General features: G+C 45.4%; 1 protein-coding gene across 2 annotated transcripts in view; it reads left to right on the forward strand.

The window, feature by feature from the left end:
- LOC123747601 (cell adhesion molecule Dscam2) overlaps positions 1-16719 on the forward strand; it is a 112167-nt gene that overhangs the window by 49451 nt on the left and 45997 nt on the right. For both annotated transcript variants that reach the window (XM_069311705.1, XM_069311706.1), the window contains exons 5-9: positions 9668-9785; positions 11295-11475; positions 11951-12063; positions 12185-12324; positions 14647-14791. In XM_069311705.1, the coding sequence (XP_069167806.1) occupies positions 9668-9785; positions 11295-11475; positions 11951-12063; positions 12185-12324; positions 14647-14791 (697 nt within the window). The remainder of the gene's footprint in view (positions 1-9667; positions 9786-11294; positions 11476-11950; positions 12064-12184; positions 12325-14646; positions 14792-16719) is intronic.

Here is a 16719-nt window from a genome sequence, read left to right on the forward strand (position 1 = left end):
TTGTGTTTTTATTACTAACTAAAGCCATCCTAACCTAACCTAGCTTAATCTAACCCACCTTAACCTAGCTTAATCCGAGGCCGTGTGCGCGCATGCGAACACTGTGGGGGTCTAGAAGGGCGGGAATACTGACCTCTACTACTCTGTCATGTGCCAATACGTCAAAAAAGCGACTGTTCTGCCCTAACCGAGCAACGTGCTAACCCAATCAACCCTACCTAACCTCTTGAGACCGATGGATGGGGAAAACGTCTATATTACCGACGCTTTAATGTGTATTACAGCGTCGACTTTTTAACGGACTGGTGATTTCCGTTAGAAATTTGAACTGTTAGGTGAGAGGACGGGCCGCGACGGAAGTGGTCACGTGACCGCTGGTATATCGTGGTATATCACAGGTATACCTGTGCATCCATACATCATACACTGAGAGCGAGGGTATACTGGTCATATCTATGGAATACACCGCAAGGTATACTTCCCCAGGTACTCGGTGTGTATATATATACACTGTGAGTCGAGTACACACACACACACACTCATTACTGCCACAAATATCAGAGGAGGAATTTCCACTATTGACAAAAATTGCGGAACTAGACGTCCAAATGACGCAGCATTAGAGCAGCGTCCAATTGGCGATGTAAATTAATTCTGGGGGTCGGAATGTGTATTTTTGGAGCAAGGAATGTGTATATTTTGGCGCGGGTGACGAGAGTAGTTTTTTGGTTGGTAAAGTGAAATGTGTATAGGTGTAGGAGTGAGTTGGTGGGGTGTAGAGGTGGGGTGGGGGGGGGGTGTTTTGTGGAGGGGGGGGGTGTTCTGTGGTGGTGGTGGGGGGTTGTTCTGGTAGGTAAGAGGTAAAATTTATATACTGAGAGTTACGCATGTGTTCTCACTGAGAACGCAAGAGTCATCAGCGTTCACCACCTACGTGAGACTTAGGATAGAGTATGCAGCGCCAGCAACGAATTATATAATATAAAAAAGTTCAGATGTTCTTCACAGGGCTGGAGCAGAGAACCAGAAGAGAACACGTGGGAAGTGTCCACGTGGGAAGTGAAGAAAGGAGGAGAGAGAGAGAGAGAGAGAGGGGACATGATACGGACGTATAAAATACTTAGAGGGGATTGAGAAGGATGGAAAAAGAAGAAATGTTTACGATGAATATTAACAGAATAAGAGAGCACGAATGAAAGCTTGAGACTCAGATGTGTCATAGAGATGTTAGAAAGTTTTAATTTAACGTAAGGATAGTAAGTAAATCGAATGACCTAAATGAGTAAGTTGTAGAGACCAACTCCTTCCACAACATTAAAAACAGGGAAATAGATCAGGAGTCGATCTATTAAACAACACGCGGCTAGAAAAAAAACGGGCTCCAAGAGCTAGAGCTGGATCTTGCAGTCACAAATAGGTGAGTACGTACACCCACACACACACACACACACACACCCACCCACACACACACACACACACATGTATACACGAACACAGCCACGCATACTCCGCCATTCTTCTTGGGTATCCCCCGACAGCCGTCCTGGGAATCAAATTTGCCGCCAGGGGGCCGGTGATGGAGGGCGACGGGCCTAATGCAGTTCCTGAGGGGATACCAACCCAAACACTTTTACTAAATGCAACTCTCTGCATTTTGCTCCGTTTTCTGCATTCACTCCAACCATACCCTTAATGCTCGTTACTGTTGGCATTCATGTTCGTGTTCCGTCAACCTCAGTAGCTCAGTTGCGTCAATATTTTTGGTTTAATTTAGATATATTGTTTAGAAAGTTGGTTTGTTTGTCTTATTAAAAAGTAAATATGGTTTCTTATCGCACATTTGGCAAGCCGAGCTTGGGAATGGTGGGGTGATGCTTATCTTATCGCGTCACAGAAAACGTTTCTCATGCGGGGAGATGTTGTGTTTTGCTCGTCACAGAAAATGGGGTGTTGGATATGTAGTGTAGCCGAGCAAAATAGGATTGTTTAATACACTTTTTTGGTTCATAAGACAATTTTATATTTGTTTTTCTTTTAATGTGATGAGGAAAATAATGATCTTTTTTATTTCAAGTAAATATGGTTATCAATCATCTGTTATGAGATGGACTAGCTAGACACACGCACAACCAACTGTACCATGATGAGCTCACAGGCACTATAACCCGACTTACTTGGAGTTTGAAAAGGCATTTGGATGTGAGCTCATAATGGCTTACTTGGTAGTGCCTGTGCTTTTCTGAATCCAGGAATGGGGGGTTCGATCCTATTTCATAATGTCTTGTGATATCAATATGTCAGAGGGATTGATGAAAGGAAGATTGATGAATAATGAACTTTTCAGTTCTTTTACATTTACGAGGAAATGGCCAAAATGACAGTTTGATTGAGACGGGTCAAGATCCAAGATGACAGGTGTTCAGCTTGGAGGTGACAGGTGTCCAGCTTGGAGGTGACAGGTGTCCAGCTTGGAGGTGACAGGTGTCCAGCTTGGAGGTGACAGGTGTCCACCTTGGAGGTGACAGGTGTCCAGCTTGGAGGTGACAGGTGTCCACCTTGGAGGTGACAGGTGTCCAGCTTGGAGGTGACAGGTGTCCACCTTGGTGGTGACAGGTGTCCACCTTGGAGGTGACAGGAGTCCAGCTTGGAGGTGACAGGTGTCCACCTTGCAGGTGACAGGTGTCCACCTTGCAGGTGACAGGTGTCCAGCTTGGAGGTGACAGGTGTCCAGCTTGGAGGTGACAGGAGTCCAGCTTGGAGGTGACAGGAGTCCAGCTTGGAGGTGACAGGTGTCCACCTTGGAGGTGACAGGTGTCCACCTTGGAGGTGACAGGTGTCCACCTTGGAGGTGACAGGTGTCCACCTTGGAGGTGACAGGTGTCCAGCTTGGAGGTGACAGGAGTCGAAAGTTCAGACGAACCCCCCCCCCCACAAAAGCTCCCCCCCCCCTCTTTAAGTATGACCCTTAAAGACAAGTAACTTCTGAGTCTAATTGCTTGCGTGCCTTTTCTTGTATTTTACTTTTTTTTTGTTTTGTTTTTGTTCCGAATTCAATAGAGTTGGACCCGAATACGTAATTGTTTGGCAAGTGTTTGGGCTGAAGAAGCTGGGTTCAAGTCCCGGCTGTAGTCTTGGGAGAAAGTCTCGAGAGAAAGTCTCGAGAGAAAGTCTTGGGAGAAATTCTTGAGAGAAAGTCTCGAAAGAAAGTCTTGAGAGAAAGTCTTGAGAGAAAGTCTCGAGAGAAAGTCTGGAGAGAAAGTCTTGGGAGAAAGTCTTGAGGGAAAGTCTCGAGAGAAAGTCTTGGGAGAAAGTCTCGAGAGAAAGTCTCGATAGAAAGTCTCGATAAAAAGTTACATCCTGGGGTACAGGAAGCCTGAAGCCTTAGTCTTATCATGGCCCCCCCTCCCCCCTCTCCCCCCCCCCTTACCTCCACTAGCCACAGTTGCCAGAACTCCCGGGACCCCTATTTATACTGTTGGGTGAACAGAGGCATCCGGTTAAAAAGGGGGGGGGGGAACTTGATCAACTGTCTCTGTTGTACCACGGGAATCGAACCCCCGGACGCCTCGATTTGTTATCCTGGCATGAAAGATAACATTGGTCTGGTAAAGAAATATATTGTTGAGCTTTGGTAGAAGGCCACATTGGTCTCGGGTGAGGGGGGGTGGGGGAAGATAATGCTGGTCTGAGGAAGAATTGGTCTGGGAACGTCGGTCTGTTGAGGAAGAAAATTAACTTTTTTTTCCCACGCTAAGACTGGTGGAAGAAAATTTTGGTCTGTAGGAAAAGCTGTAATACGTTTGGAGAAGTTATCTTGGTCTTGGAGGAGACCTTTTCATTGGTCTTTCATTGGTCATTTTCATTGAGCTATCATTGGTCATTTTCATTTGGTATTTTCATCTTTATCTTATGGTATGTTCGACCTTTTATGGAGGATGGCCAAGTACCCGAGAGGACAGGGTGAAGACAGATAAGAGGAGGGAGGGAGAGAGAGAGAGAGAGAGAGAGAGAGAGAGAGAGAGAGAGAGGGAGAGGGAGAGGGAGAGAGAGAGAGAGAGAGAGAGAGAGAGAGAGAGAGAGAGAGAGGAAGACAGAGCCAAGGACGGGAGATAGAGAAGGGGAGGGAGAGACTGAGACACATGGGAAAGGGTAGAGACAGTGGAGAAGACTACTATCTCCTCCTCTTCCTTCTCTTCTCCCTCTCTCCTTCAGAGCTAATCAACAAACACTTATCTAACCTGTACGAGTCCTTCTGTTTATCTTTGATACACTATGTAGAGAATTACTCTCTCTCTCTCTCTCTCTCTCTCTCTCTCTCTCTCTCTCTCTCTCTCTCTCTCTCTCTCTCTCTCTCTCTCTCTCTCTCTCTCTCTCTGTCTTAGTCTCAAATCCCTATAATCCTGATGGGGGAAAAAGATGAATTTCTGGGGATTAAGCCGACGAGGAAATACGAGAAGGATTGCTATATTTTACCCAGGCTGGCCGCCGGCTCGCCAAGTCTCCCGACCGAGATAGAAGAAGCCTTCGCATCCCTGCAAATAAAAAAAAAGAAGTCAGAAATTCTATCGTCAATATAAAGAAATATTATATTTTATTTGTTTAAGAGTCAAAATAAGAACATGATTGGACATTTGAGTTCCGGCGCTTAAATTTAATCCTGTGAAATTTTGATGATTTTTTTTTTTCGTATAACGCGATTTATGTATTATTATTATTATTATTAATGTTTATTTTATGGGTGAGTGTTATCTTGTATTTTGAAGCATTAGAGAGTGTGTGAAGGAATGACCTGGCGACGGCATGAAGGCATGAGAGGCAGCATAACATCAGCGGGTAATGTCGCACCATAATTGGAAGTCCGCTTGGTTATGTTGGGTCAGACGGTTGGGTCGTTACGGGGCGGAGACGGGAAAGGTCGTTACGGGGCGGAGACGGTTGGGTCGTTACGGGGCGGAGACGGGAAAGGTCGTTACGGGACGGAAACACAGAGACGGAAGGAGACGGAACGAGACATGTCGCTGATAAAAAAAAATAGCAGGGAGAGAGTGCAGGAGAAAAAATTATTCAGTCACAGAGAGAGAGAGAGAGAGCGAGAGAGAGAGAGAGAGAGAGAGAGAGAGGGAGAGAGAGAGAGAGAGAGAGAGAGAGAGAGAGAGAGAGAGAGAGAGAGAGAGAGAGAGAGAGAGAGAGAGCTCCGCCGCGTACTACATCTTTACCAACCACTTGGGCAAGTGGTCGGAAAATACTGGTTAAAACTGTCTGAAAAGAAAATAGTGTAATGTTGGGTGAGAGGAGAGAGATATGTGTGTGTGGGAGGGAGGAGAGTGTGGAGAGGAGGAGGGAGAGCCCTTCACTACTGGAGTGAGAGGGAGAGACTCTCCCACCTGAGAGGGGAGACTTCTAAGACTGAGGCAAGACCCTAAGACTGAGGGAAAGACACTAAGACTGAGAGAAGACCCGGAAAGTGAGGGGAGACCCAGAGTGTGAGCAAAATCCAGCAGGTAGAGAGATGGAAAACCAGGAAATGAGAGAGAGAGAGAGAGAGAGAGAGAGAGAGAGAGAGAGAGAGAGAGAGAGAGAGAGAGAGAGAGAACTTGTGTTATCTGTCTTGGCCACTCAGACACTCCCAAGTGCCCAAGCGGCTTAGACTTCCCTAAGTGTAATTGTTGAACATCATACTTGAGGTGTTAACGTCTGGGCCACGTATCACTGGTGTATATATCTCAAGTATGGCTAGTGGTGTATGTCTGGTGTATGTCTGAGCGGGGCTAATGACGAAGCATTATTATATCAATCTTTGTTGCTAGTGGTATATGTGGGGTTGCTACATGTATGCTGCTGTGTATGTCTAGTATACTCGCTGTATGTGACAATACGTTTTTGAACACTGTATGAATCTGTGTATATACATGTATATACATGCGAACAAGCCTGAATGGTCCCCCAGGCATACATGCAACTGAAAACTCACACCCCACAAGTGACTCGAACCCATACTGCCAGGAGCACTTTGCAACTGGTGTACAGGGCACCTTAATCCACTCGACCATCACGACCGGACAAAAGCTGATGGTAGCCGAGGCTATTTTGCCCATCAGCCCGCCGGCACTCTGATGGTAATCTTGGGCATAATATTTTATCAAATCACCTCATTCTTTTGGGCACACGTGAGGAACACAATATATGTATATATATACATGTATATACATATACCACAGACTCATTGATACATATTAATATACTGTGTAATTATACATGGGTGTTTCTTTAATATATGATTATTATGTATTTTAATGTCATGCGTAGTTAGGCCTTGGTTAGCTTAGGTGTTTAGGCTGTGTTGGTAACTGTGTGGACTGGTTTTTGAACAACATACTATTCAGGAACAGTTCAAACGAAATCTGTTGTGAGTACTGTGTTAAGTGTTATTTGTTCATGAACAGGGAGGTTTGGCAGCTGGATTAACGAGCTCGTGAGCATTGTTTATGAGGACGTGCTGTCATACAAAACGCTGGAAAAACGCAACCTGCTCTCAGGCGAGGCTCGTTAAAGCTGCGGCCGTCCCTCGAGACGCAGCTTTGTAAATTTAACGTACTATGTATTAAAGACACGTTTGTTCTCGTATACAAGTTAATATTATTGTATAGTGAAGTTCTATACATAGTTAGACGTAGGTTAGGTTAGGTGTTTATGTTGTGTTTGCTATTATTTGTATTTGTATTAGTATTGTATTTTGTATTTGTATTTTGTATTTGAAGTACTGTACCAGCATTGTGATTCGAACAGAGGTCGTCCTGAAAGCACTATTCGAGAAATGTTCGCATAACATTAGTTGTGAGTCGTGTATAAACTGTTTTTCATTTATAATCATGTGATTTAGCGGCTGGATTACCGAGTATTTGACCTTTGTTGATGAGGACGGCTGGGAAAAACCGACCCCATGACCATGCATGAAAACAGAACAGCTGTCTCGCTCTGACTGAACCTGTGACTCGTTCTCTGTGAGTCAGTAAAATATTTTTCAAGGCCTCTGAACCACCACTGAACCTTTCGGGAGGGAGTGAGAGAGGGAGTTATCAGGGGGGGAAAGCGCCTAGCCAATATGACTATATAGCACTGGGAAGGGGTCAGGATAGGGATTTGGGCTGGGACGGTGTGGAAAGGAATGGTGCCCAACCACTTGTGAACGGTCGGGGGATTGAACGCCGACCTGCATGAAGCGAGACAGTCGCTCTACCGTCCAAGTAAGTGGTTAGAAGCCCTTTGTGAAGTATTTCGCGCGCCCGAAACGCTGCGCGTACTAGTGGCTTTACAAGATTGTAAATACTGTACTATGCTATGTATTCTCACAAACCCAATGTACCTTCTTGTATATAAATAAATAAATAAATTAAAAACAACGAAAAATGCATATGTGTCTTGTATGCATATGCAGAACCCCCCGCCCTCCCCCCCCCCCCTTCCTCCAAGACATGTGTGAGCCACCGCTCTCTTACATATAATCACGGGCCTTGTCCTCTGTCTAAATGTAAGGTTGTGATGTGGTAGCGTCGAGGGGGCCCTCGTCTTGATCTCCTTAATGACACTATAATGGAGGGAGAGGTCTTCGATCGTGTCAGAACACAGGCTTCACCAGATCTCCCTCGCTCTCACCGGCTATTCCATCATCAGGAAGGGGGAGAGGGAGAGAGGGAAGTGGAGGCAGGGCGTCTGGTGAGGTATTGACAGAGGCAATGTTATTGTTTACATTTGGGATCGCGCATGCGCAATACGTTGCTTTACAGACGACGCCATGGTCAACGGGTTGTACCAAAGGGAAACTATCACGTTGTCTCCTATATATAATATATATATATATATATATATATATATATATATATATATATATATATATATATATATATATATATATAACTGTAGAAATAGATATAAATTAAACACTGAAAATATTTCATTTGTGTATGAACCAGAATTAAAAAAAAACATGGCCTTACCTGCTTCAGTTAGATTAATGAACTAGCCTTATATAATGAGTGGTTAAGCACCCTCTTATACCATATGTAAGCATAACATCTACCATTCTATCAGTCGAGTAGACTCGTAGAACAAATGAGATGTTCTCCTTACATTTCTACTGAATTATTAGGGCTCCCTTAAATATTAAGGGAGCCGGTCGGCCGAGCGGACAGCACACTGGGCTTGTGATCCTGTGGTTCCAGGTTCGATCCCAGGCGCCGACGAGAAACAATGGGCAGAGTTTCTTTCACCCTATGCCCCTGATACCTAGCAGTAAAATAGGTACCTGGGTGTTAGTCAGCGGTCACGGGCTGCTTCCTGGGGGTGGAGGCCTGGTCGAGGACCGGGCCGCGGGGACATTAAAGCCCCGAAATCATCTCAAGATAACCTAAAGATATGCATACGGTGAAGGGGTTAAGGTATGATGCAGGGATGATATTCTACACATATTCTTAGATAGTCTACATATTCGTACTGAATCAGTTAACGTATACAGCATGTATACGTTTGGGAATATACGTTTCGTGCTTAGTGTTCGCGTTCTGTGGTTGGTGTTCGGTATTACAGTCCCTGTGTTCCACGTTCCGCGCTCCGTGTTCCGTAAATGAGATTGGTGCCACGCTACAGAAAGATGAGCCACATACTGGGAAGTAATTTGCTCAGAGGGACTTAACTCTGACTACCCTCCTCTCGTTCCAATTGTCCCTTAAATTGTCATGAAAATAGATGTGGAGAGAGAGAGAGAGGAGAGAGGAGAGAGAGAGAGAGAGAGAGAGAGAGAGAGAGAGAGAGAGAGAGAGAGAGAGAGAGAGAGAGAGAGAGAGAGAGAGAGAGACGGATAGGTAGCACAAGAGACGGCCAATTGAGATACACATAAAGGAAAAGACAAAGAATATAAGGAATAAAGCAGGAGGGTGATAAAGATGGGGGAGAGCAACAAGGCCCAAAGGGGAAGGTTGACCATCCTGTCAACAGCAGCAGACAGCCGTGATAAAAATGGAATTGTCAAAAAAAAGTTTAATTTGATAGGCATTTATTGCAATTTTAAAGGAGATTATACACCACCACTCCCTCTATGGTAACCCAGCCTCATACCCCCTCCCTCTGGTAGCCCAACCTCACACCCTGCCTCACCTAACCTAGCCTCACCCCACCACGGGCAAACCTAACCTAACCTAACCTAACCTAACCAAACCTTACCAATATAGAAGTCTGTTGCCTCTCGGGCTCATAATTCATCTCCTTATTTATAAGTAATAACTTCAGATAAGTGACTGTGTTTGATGTACTAAAAGTAGTGTTGCATAGGTAAGTTTTAAGTGTGTACTTATTTGTAGGTGTGTGAGGCTTTGAAACGCTTGAGGAGAGATGTTGTCCCCTTTATAGTTCTACGATATTTGTCAATAATACAGTTACTCTCATTGAATTTTTATCGATTGTATTTTGAATCACAAAGTTAATCATCATGTTTGTACACAGTTTCGAAATGGTTGAGTGTATAGTGAGTGGTTGAGTAAATGTCCTCCAGAGAGAGAGTGCCTCAAAGATAAAGAGATATATCCGGAAATATTATTGCTGCCTCGAAGCATGCACTTGGTTGTGAGTCAATGTGAAAACACGTGTGATAACGACGTCTCTCTGGCCATTACAGAAGCACAGGGGTCAGTGCCACCGCGGATGAGCGAGCGAGCAGGTCGAGTAGTGGCTAAAGCCGGTGCCAGAGTGACCCTGCCCTGTGTGGCCCAGGGCCATCCTCCGCCCCATTACACGTACGTACAGCCACTGGTATGGCCCATATCATCTCTGGTGGCCCCTTCCCTTCTTCTAGGTTCGTGTGTGTACGTCCTCATCTGGTAGTCTTCCAGCATCATACAGCCTCCTCTTGGAGTGTGTGTGTGTGTGTGTGTGTGTGTGTGTGTGTGTGTGTGTGTGTGTGTGTGTGTGGGTGGGTGTGTGTGTGTGTGTGGGTGTGTGTGTGTGTGTGTGTGTGTGTGTGTGTGTGTGTGTGTGTGTGTGTGTGTGTGTGTGTGTGTGTGTGTGGGTGTGTGTGTGTGTCACTATGTCACGCACATTCGCCGCCTCCGGCACGTCATTTCATTTTAAAAGGTAGATTATGCAAATTCTGTTGTTGGAAGTCCCAGCGTCCTCCTCCCCTGATGGTGTTTTCTCTCCAAACATTCAGCTTTCACACTTTGCTTTCTTTCTCCTGTCACTGATTTATTTCAATGATTTTTATATATTTTCTGAAAGGGTCTGTTTGTCTGTCTGTCTGTCTCTGTCTCTCTCTGTTTCTTTCTCCTTCTATCTTTCTCCTTTCTTTCTCTCATTCTTTCTTTTTTCGCTTTCTTTCTTTCCTTTCTTTCTCGCCTTCTTTCTTTTTTCTCTTATTCTCTCATTTTCTCTCATTTTCTCATTCTCTCATTCTCTCATTCTCTCATTCTCTCTCTCTCTCTCTCTCTCTCTCTCTCTCTCTCTCTCTCTCTCTCTCTCTCTCTCTCTCTCTCTCTCTCTCTCTCTCTCTCTCTCTCTCTCTCTCTCTCTCTCTCTCTCTCTCTCTCTCTCTCTCTCTCTCTCTCTCTCTCTCTCTCTCTCTCTCTCTCTCGCGCGTGCGCGCGTTACATGACATATTTTGTACCCACAGTCTGTATCTTTAATATAGAAATTCATATCCACAACTTCCTCGTGTCTGTCTGTCTGTCTGTCTGTAAATAAACATGAATAGAAAACGAGTGAAGGGATTTTAATCAGACTTCAGACTCAGACTTCGCTGTTTGCTAGTGGGTTAAGACAAGGATATTATTACATGAAAGCCCTCTGTCGATATCCAACTTGGACAGTATATGAGGACAGAATAAGGGACGGGAAATGAGGGAACAGAATAAGAGACGGGAAATGAGGGGCAGAATATGAGACGGGATTGAAGGAACAGATTGAAGGACAGACTCAAGGAAATGTGGGCAACCACTTGTTCAAGAGGAAGATAGAGTTAACGACCAGTTTAGTAGAATTGGCTTTAGGGGGGGGGGGGAGGGGTGGATTGTGAACTACAGACTAATGTGATTTCTCAGCATGAACGTGGTGCCTGTTGTTCAGATTGGGCCTCAAGTTGTTATTTTTTGTTTGAGGTTCAGCTATTGGGAACAAAAACGTTGCAAGTAGCACGGGATATGGTGATCCCGTAGTGGACTGACCAGGCATAGGAGCGTGTGTGTGTGTGTGTGTGTGTGTGTAGTCTACGCCCCTCGTACACTTCCATGACCTGTTCTCCTACCCACCAGGTGGTACCGGGGGTCTACACCACTGACAGGCAGCAGCGGGGTGTGGATGGTGGGGGGGTCGCTGGTACTGGGACGAGTGGGGGTGGAAGACGCCGCCCAGTACACCTGTGTGGCCAACAACACCGCCGGTGAGACCAGATACTCGGCCCACCTGCTGGTCACCCTTCCACTAGCTGTACAGGTGAGTCAACCCTTAACCTCACTCACGCCCTCTCTTTGTTGCTCTCTCTCTCTCTCTCTCTCTGTAGGTGTGCTCTCTGCGGGTGTTGAGGCAGGTGTTGATGCAGGGGTTGGAAGTGTTGCACGTGTTGATGCAGGTGTTGAAGCAGGTGTTGCAGATGTTGATGCAGGGGTTGATGCAGGGGTTGATACAGGTGTTGATACAGGTGTTGATGCAGGTGTTGCTGCAGGTGTTGATGCAGGTGTTGAAGCAGGTATTGATGCAGGTGTTGATGCAGGTGTTGAAGCAGGTATTGATGCAGGTGTTGATGCAGGGGTTGATGCAGGTGTTGAAGCAGGTGTTGATGCAGGTGTTGATGCAGGTGTTGATGCAGGTGTTGATGCAGGTGTTGAAGCAGGTATTGATGCAGGTGTTGATGCAGGTGTTGAAGCAGGTATTGATGCAGGTGTTGATGCAGGGGTTGCACGTGTTGCAGGTGACGCCGAGGGAGGTGCAGGTGGACGCGGGGGGGAGGCTGGAGCTGAGGTGCCACGTCTCAGGTGAACCCGTCGACACCGTCACCTGGTACAAGGACGGCACCGTGCTGAGGTGAGTCCCCTACACCTGGGGGTATACAGTTTACCTCTCCCCCCCCCCCCACCTTTCTTGCTTTTGTTCATATGTTGGCAGCCTTTCTTGAGTTTACTTCTCCTCACCGCTGACCCCACAGGTCCGGGGGTCGAGTGAGGATTCGACCCCGCGAGTCACTGCACGTGTCACCTGTCGACGCCTCCGACTCCGGCGTCTACCAGTGCGCAGCCACCTACGCGCAGGACTACGCCCACGCCCAGGCCTACGTCACGCTCGGAGGTGAGTAGTTGGAGGGGGCGGGGAGCGGAGGCTTAATGTACGCCCACGACACATTCGTTGTCCCACGCCCACTCCTACACCAACTCCCAAACTCACTTTTATTATCATAACTCATCACCCCAACTCTCGCTGCCACACACACACACACACACACAAACACACACACACACACACACACACACACACACACACACACACACACACACACACACACACACACACACACACACGGTTGAGAGGCGGGATCAAAGAGCCAGAGCTCAACCCCCGCAAGCACAACTAGGTGAGTACACACACACACACACACACACACACACACACACACACACACACACACACACACACACACACACACACACACACACACACACACTCTTGTCAGTAATCATATTACTTTCCACACACATATAAAGACCCCATAACAGAGAAGCAAAACACACACCACAAACAATGGCAGGCCGTGATGGGCGCCGTTTGACCCTCACATATTTAATTACTGCTCAACAAAGCATCACTTCCTGTGCTAAATTACCGTATGATGTTGCAATGATGCTAGACGCCGGAAAATAGGCCTTTTATGAGGGCATAATATAGCATGTGTTATGTATTACAGAGACCAGAGGAAGAACTGCAGCGTAATTTGACCTCTCGGAGGAAAATGGCTTTGTTCTGTTGGGTTATGGGCATTTATATAGGTCTTTTTTCCTGTTTGGTTTTGAAATAGGTAAATAACCTACTGGTAAACATTCAGGGAAATGTCATTTGACGGTGGTTGTGTAGAGGTGATTGTGATCAAGATTGATTGATGGTGATGGTGATTGTAGACGTCACCATTACCACAGGTGATTGTACTGGTGAGAAGGCTTTAGCAGTCTAACCATCATTCTAACAATAACGACATTTCTTTAGTCAACCGGACTAGCTACGAACTAGCCCTTCACCCCCCCCCCCCCAACTAAACAGTCTCCACCCGACCAACTAACACCTTTTCCACATATCGAGGCTGTAATCACTCTTATATGTAATTTCTTTTACCGCAAGGATTGTAAAGATTGTTGTCTTGTGTGTGTGACTTGTCGCCCTGGAGAAGCTCGTTCAAGTCTGTCTTGAAACTCATTTTTTGTTTTCCTTTCACTGTTTTCCCCGTCGTTCAAGTGCCACTGTAAACGACGTCGAAATCTTCTGGAGATGAGAGACAGATGGTTAACTATGAGGCATAATTAAGATGTTGCTGTTATCTCATAAGAGATAACAGCAACTCTTATCTCATAAGAGATAAGGCCCGTCGTGGCCTTGCTCCTGACAGCATAACAGCAGGTGGAAGCTGTTTGTGGCTAGACCCTGTCTTAGCCACACACACACACACACACACACACACACACACACACACACACACACACACACACACACACACACACACACACACACACACACACACACACGATAAACTCTTGGCCACTTGAAGGAATAAAGTCGCTCACCTTAACTGTCTGACCTGTGAGTTGTTACGCTAACAGTTGTCTCGCTAACAGTCGAGGTCCGCAACAGTCGTTGCGGACCTCGTCGTTATAGACAGTCTCGATTTTCAGGATGACGGGACATTTTGCTTTTCCCGATGTTCCTTTTTAAGTCCATCTCCTCGGCGCATCTCATACCTTTGACGCTGCTCGTGTCGCTCTGGATAAGCCTCTCCCTATCCCTCTCTCCTCACAGGGGAATCTACTGACCTGTATTACTGCTCTCGTACTAGCGTCGTGAATGCCGTCTAGGAACTCTTCAATATTCTGCGACGCAGCGGGTCCTATATATATGTACCGGAGGTTTTATCTGATTATTTATATCCTCGCGTATCCGTTCGACCTTTTCTCACCTCAGGCAGCTGCCAAACTTCTTCAGTGCCAGGGCCAAGATGCACTCGTGAACCCCCCTCCCCGCAGCACTCTCAATATCAATCCTATAAAATCCCTTGTGTGATAGCAGGGGATTACTCTTTTCCGTCTCTTCTGAGCCTTCTCTGTTCCAAGGATTAAATCCATATTGTGTTTCTTGCCCCCTCGTAGTTCCTCTAGCGTTGTTCCTTGACGATTTTCATTGAAATTCTGGACGGGTACAACTGTTCAGGTTGTAGTGGTTGGCTACAATGTCTGTGTAAGATATAGCACAGGATGTTCTCTCTCTCTCTCTCTCTCTCTCTCTCTCTCTCTCTCTCTCTCTCTCTCTCTCTCTCTCTCTCTCTCTCTCTCTCTCTCTCTCTCCATAGAGAGAAGCTGAACAAAGAAGAACTGACATTAATATGCCATTTCATTTTCTCTCCTTGACAAGCCGCGGCGCCCAATCTAGTCTACCGCTTCATCGAGCAGACGCTGCAGCCAGGACCAGCTGTCTCCCTCAAGTGTATAGCCACGGGCACCCCCACACCCCACATTACCTGGGTGTTGGACGGCTTCCCCATCCCTCCCTCTCACAGGTGAGTCTATCGACCCCCACACCCATACCCCGCCTGGTCTCACCTGGGGGTTAGACGGCTTCAACAGGTGAGTCTATCGACCCCCACCCACACCCCACCTGGTCTCACCTGGGGGTTTGACGGCTTCAACAGGTGAGTCTATCGACCTTCCGAGCACTTAGCGTTGTAAACAAATACAGAAGAGTTCATTACCATCTCAAAATGTGTTTATAATATAAAATTCTAATCATGTGGATTGTAAGAAATGTGTTCATCTTGGAAGAACCTTGCTATATCTTCTCATTGGCTAGGCCTAACTAAACCATATCATCTCATTGGCTGCACATAGGTTCATGTAGGCTAGGTCTCTTCATTCAATCTCATTGGCTATTCTAGGCCTACCCATGTTTTTTTTTAATATGCTTGGTAGCTTCGATCTACTACTCTCAGGTTTCTGTCCATTTTGACTATTTTTTTTTTAAATTGATATGCATAGCACGTAACCTCAGGGATGACCTTTCGAAGTGACATGACCACTGAACCATGACCGTGACATGACCACTGAAGTGACATGACCACTCCAACTGAACCTTTTGAAGGCCGAAGCACTTAGAGAAATTGTATATGAAATAGAGAAAAAAATTCCTTAAAATGCATAATTTTGAAATTTTTATGTATACATTAATATCTTTCAAAATTTCACCAGATGTACATTTGTGTATGCTAAGAAAAGATAACGGGTTAAAAAGTTGTTAAAACTTGATATGGAATTAAGAACGAGTAGGTTAAATTTAAAAGAAGTTTCAATTCACTCATATAACTAAAGTTCCCATTCAGTTAGGGAATTTACTTGATGGCTTGTGAATTGAAAGGAATACAAAGAGACGAATAGGATAGGGGAGAGCAAGGATAGAAAGAGGGGGAATGAGTGTATGAAAGGGAGTGTAGGAGAAATAGAGGGAACGAGAGAATGAGAGAGATTGATTGGCAGTATTAACTATCACTCTGGGTGTGAAGTGGAGACCATCAGAGTGAGAGTCGCCTCTTGACATTCAGGACGCAGAGAGAGAGAGAGAGAGAGAGAGTTAAACAGAGTCCGTGAGATATAAATACAAGAATCGAGAGAAACAGAGGGAGACAGAGGGTGACAGGGAAGCATAGTCTGTGTGGCAGAGTCAACCAGAACCATTCACAATCTTCACCGGTGTACATGACAGGTGTGGTCACCATCCGCACCACTACCAGGCCACAGGTGTGGCCACACCCCCACCACCAGGAGACAGGTGTGGTCACCACACACTCACACCACTACCACCACCAGAGGATCAACAATACAGTCACAGGGCAACAAAAACCAATCATCAAAGGAAGCAAGACAAACAGCACTATATGATACTGAACATCATGTTAATTATATTTCATTATACTCGCGTGTAGTGTCTCTTGTGTAAGGTGTATATTGCCTCTGGGTGTAGTGTATATATATATATATATATATATATATATATATATATATATATATATATATATATATATATTTCATGGATCTAGTGTGTATATAGTCTCATACTGTAGTGTGTATAGTTTCATATAGCTGGGTTAGCCTGTATACTAAATATTTATTAATAACAAAGTCTTAATGTGAGCGCCATCTGTTGATTAGAGTGAGAACCATTCCAGAGGCGGCGGGGCATCACATCCACATGTGATGAGTGACTCGTATATATATATATTTTCTTGAAGGATTTTCATCATTGGTTTCCACGTCATCAACAATAAAGTCTCGGGTGATTGACTGCCACATTTCATTACCTTTTTTTTTTACCTTTGTCGTATTTTGTTGGGTAATAATAAAAATTAGCGACATTGCTGGAAATATTGTAAAATTATATAATTGTTCGATAATTATATTTTAAGAACGATATTGGGGTCATGTTATTCAACTTGTT

The sequence above is a fragment of the Procambarus clarkii genome, chromosome 70 (assembly GCF_040958095.1).
Source record: "Procambarus clarkii isolate CNS0578487 chromosome 70, FALCON_Pclarkii_2.0, whole genome shotgun sequence".
NCBI lineage: Eukaryota > Metazoa > Arthropoda > Malacostraca > Decapoda > Cambaridae > Procambarus > Procambarus clarkii.